The sequence below is a fragment of the Crocuta crocuta genome, unplaced genomic scaffold, assembly GCF_008692635.1.
Source record: "Crocuta crocuta isolate KB4526 unplaced genomic scaffold, BGI_CrCroc_1.0 scaffold352, whole genome shotgun sequence".
In the NCBI taxonomy this organism is placed as follows: Eukaryota; Metazoa; Chordata; class Mammalia; order Carnivora; family Hyaenidae; genus Crocuta; species Crocuta crocuta.
Window position 1 is genome coordinate 3,256,070 of NW_027532169.1, and position 3,797 is coordinate 3,259,866.

Below are 3,797 nucleotides of genomic sequence, written 5' to 3' on the forward strand. Positions count from 1 at the left end.
GGTGGGCTCACACCGGGGACGTGGCCGTGGACTCGCTGCACAGGCTCTCGACGATGTCGGCTCGCTGGATGCGGCGCAGGGCGGCCAGGAGGGCGTCGAGCGTCGCGCTGTCCTGGGCGGCCCAGCTGGCGAGCAGGGCGCGGACTGGGCAGGCCTCGTGGGTGAAGGAGTCTATGTGCTCAGGCTGGTAGCCCAGCTCGCCTGCCAGGTGCCGCCACGTGTCCCCCGCAGAGCCGTTGAGCAGCTTCTCTACCTCCTCCCGCTTGGCTGGTGGCAGGCTGCTGTAGAGACCTCCGTCCCCCTTGAGGGCTGCCAAGAACCCAGGAGAGGGGGGAGTCAGGGGCCACCCTCCAGGCCCCCTTTTCCCCGGTGGGCATGGGGGCCTGGGGTGAGATCCAAGAAGGGCTGAAGCATTTCCTTGTGGGGAAGCCCCAAGGGCCTAGAGGCAGAGGGATGGCCAAGATGAGGTCCCGAATGGGGGGCAGGGCTGCGGAGGGGCCCAGGGGTGCTGCCTCACATCCCCTGTCACCCCACAGCTTCGGCACTCTCCCCACCACGTGACCCCATCCCTGCCCCTCAATGATGAGTCAGGACAGGGGAGGGACAAGGCTGAGCCTCAGACTCAAGTGCAGCAGGTATCTTGGAGCGGGGCTCTGGGCCACTAATTAGGGTCCATAATTAACTACATGTTCCCCCAGAAGTCCGAAGCAGGAGGCTAATTGCAGCCACTTGGGGGAGTAATTAGCCCTAGGAGGGACGATTAGCTTGATGAGCCTGGACGCGCCAGTGTGTCAAAGTTCCCACCCCCCACCGGCAAGACCTCTCCTACCCACGTGCTCAACCTGCGTCCCGCAGCCCCTCTGGCGGTCCTTCCTGCCATCTAGCCTTCCTCGCGGCCTCAGCCCCCCGCCCAGCGTCACTGCTCACCCTGGCCCGCGGCCGTCTGCGTGTGGGGCTGCTGGTCATGCAGGCTCTGGCTGTCCACCGAGATGCCACTGTCACTGTGGAGCTTCTCCCCCTCCGGCGGGGGCGTCTGGTTCACGGGCCGGCTGTTGGCGCCTTGCTTGTTCTGCTTACAGCTGTTCCACCTGGAGCCAGAGGACAGGGCGGGTCTCAGGGGACGAGGGGCCACACTGGCCCGGTGGCTAAGGGATCTGTGCTCTGGCGCGTGGGGCCGGGGCCACGGTAGGGACCCAGCTATAACTCCCCCCCCCAGCGTGGTACCTAAGGTTCTTCTTTCTCCCCACGTTCCCCTCCCCCAACCCCCCATGCCCCTGCTGCCCCTCCCCTTTCCCCCCTCCCCGCACTGAAAGCACCCTGAGGGGGGATGGGCACTCAGGGCACTCACACGCGCTGCCAGTGCTCAATGACCGTGCATGGAATGGATAGTGCCGTCCATACATGACTTCTCAGGAATTCTACTTCTCCCACGCTCCCCTGCTAAACTACTCGCACATGTGTGCACGGAAATCTAGGAGCATTTCCTCTACTATTAGCAATAAGGAAAAAAACTTAAACCCAACGTGCATCAATAGAAGCCCATTCTGATGAATTATGACCCGCCCCAGCACTGAATGAGAGGTTACAAGCAATCAGATAATCCGTACATCCCCAGGAAAGCTCTCCCCAGGGAGATTAAGTGACAAAGTAAGTCGTAGCACCTGTATAGTGTGATCCCACTGATGCCTAAAAAAATAAAACAAACGGGGCGCCTGGGTGGCTCAGTCGGTTGAGCGGCCGACTTCAGCTCAGGTCATGATCTCGCAGTTCGTGGGTTCGAGCCCCACGTCGGGCTCTGTGCTGACAGCTAGCTCAGAGCCTGGAGCCTGTTTCAGATTCTGTGTCTCCCTCTCTCTCTGACCCTCCCCTGCTCATGCTGTCTCTCTCTCTGTCTCTCTCAGAAATAAATAAAAAAACATTTTTAAAAATCTTAAAAAAAATAAAACCAAAAAAATATCCCTTTGCGTGTTTACGTATAACTATAAAAAGTCCTGTGTGTGTGTGTGTTTATAAAGGCAGAGAAAATGGCTGGAAAGGATCCATTCCAAACAGATTCCAAGGACAAGAGAGACAGGGTTTGAGTAGATAAAAGAGGGCTTTTAGTTTCTTCGTTTACAGGACGTTGGTCTTGCACTGCATTTACCCAAACAAGCACGTATTACTTGGATGATTTTTTTTTTAAGAATGGAAAATGCACTTCAACATTTAAAACACTTTCCAGAAGTGTTGCACATCCTGAATTTCTGGATGTGGGTGCCACAACCCCCCAAGTGTGGCACGGGAAGGAAGAGACACAGGCACACTGGGGTAACTGTGGGTGGGTAATTGGGGTCTGAGGGAGGAGGGCACAGGGGGCTGGTAAAGAAAGCTCTGTGTGGAGTTGGGGTCTGGGGGGTCAGGGAGGGGATGGGTGTGGGAGGGGGGCGGGGCAGGAGCCAGCACAGGNAAGAATAATCTGAGGGCACCTGGGTGGCTCAGTCGGTTAAGCGTCTGACTCTCGATTTCGGCTCAGGTCATGGTCTCACGGTTCGTGACATTCAGCCCCATGTCGGACTCCATGCTGACTGTACAGAAGAGCCTGTTGGGACTCTCCCTCTCTCTGTCTTCCTCTGCTCGCTCTCTCTCCCTCTCTCTCTCTCTTAAAATGAATCAATAAACTTTTTTTTTTTTAAAGAATAATCTGGTATGGTTCCCACCGGCCCTCCAGGTGGGCAGTGAGAAGGCAGGATGGGAATCTAGGCAGTGAGGAGAGGTTTCTGGGCAGGAAGAGAGCACTGAGCCCATGGCCTGAAGGCAGCAACTGAGGCTGGGGGCTTCCCCCAGTGACAGAGGCTCCTGGGTCATAAGCCCCAGAATTCAGGCCCCAGCCCTGCCATTCTTCTCAATCCCCTACCCAGCAGCCCTGGGAAGGGGGGGGGTTCTCTCCCTCTCCCCAGGGAAATCCTAGGTAGGACAGGCCACAGCAGGTCTCTCCCCTCTGACACCAGCCCATGGTGAGAAGGACATCCCGACGGTGATCCAGCCCCCATTCCTACACTCTCTGGAAAGCTCTGCTTCCTAGCTGAGAGCTGGAGAACAGTCGGCCTGGGGGCGGGGGTACCCACACCTTCCCAGGATCCCCCAAGGTCAGTTTCCAGGGCAGCCAGGACGTGATCCTCCCCCACTCCCCCCAAACACGGGGAGGGTAAGTGGCAGCCATTGATTTTGCAGTGCAGATGATATTTTTAGCTGGTCGAAGCATCAGCTACGCCTCCCACCTGGCCACATTCTTCTACCAGGCCTCTCTGCCCCGGGGGGTGGGGGGGGCGGGGGCTGGGAAGGGGCACCCCCTGGGGCTCCCTCCTCAGAGGGTCCCCCTCCTCCCTCCGCATCCTTCCCTCCCCCGTTCTCAGCCTCCCCTCCCCCCTTCACCTCCTATACTGGGTCAGACCCACGCGGATGTGGGCATGCTCCCCCCAGCCGATGTGCCCACCCGCGCCTCCCCTCACCCGCCACCCTGCACTCACTGTCCAGGCAGGGCTCACACACGGTCTGGTTGGCTCCGCAAGGCTGGGCCACCCCCTCTCCCAGATTGCAGGCTTTACAGCACTCGCCGCCGTGCGTGTACAGGCCTGTGGCACATGCCTCCTTGGCACCTCCAAGGGACACCTGGGTGGGGGGAGATGGGAAAGGTCAGACTGGCAAGAGAAGGGAGAGAGGGTGTCTTCTGAGGGATCAAACACCCTCTCCTAAAGCCCTTCTATTGGAACCACCTGGGCCGGGGATGAGCTCACCACGGAGGCCTCAGGCACAGCAGA

General features: G+C 58.8%; 1 protein-coding gene across 1 annotated transcript in view; it reads right to left on the minus strand.

Annotated features, from left to right (window-relative positions):
- Window positions 1-7: 7 nt before the first annotated feature.
- The window catches only part of NGFR (nerve growth factor receptor), an 11,136-nt gene continuing 7,346 nt past the window's right edge, over window positions 8-3,797 (minus strand). Inside the window, exons 2-5 of the mRNA XM_077776867.1 lie at window positions 3,507-3,648; window positions 1,308-1,317; window positions 928-1,088; window positions 8-309 (exon numbers count right to left, since the gene is read on the minus strand). Of these exons, the coding sequence (XP_077632993.1) occupies window positions 8-309; window positions 928-1,088; window positions 1,308-1,317; window positions 3,507-3,648 (615 nt within the window). The remainder of the gene's footprint in view (window positions 310-927; window positions 1,089-1,307; window positions 1,318-3,506; window positions 3,649-3,797) is intronic.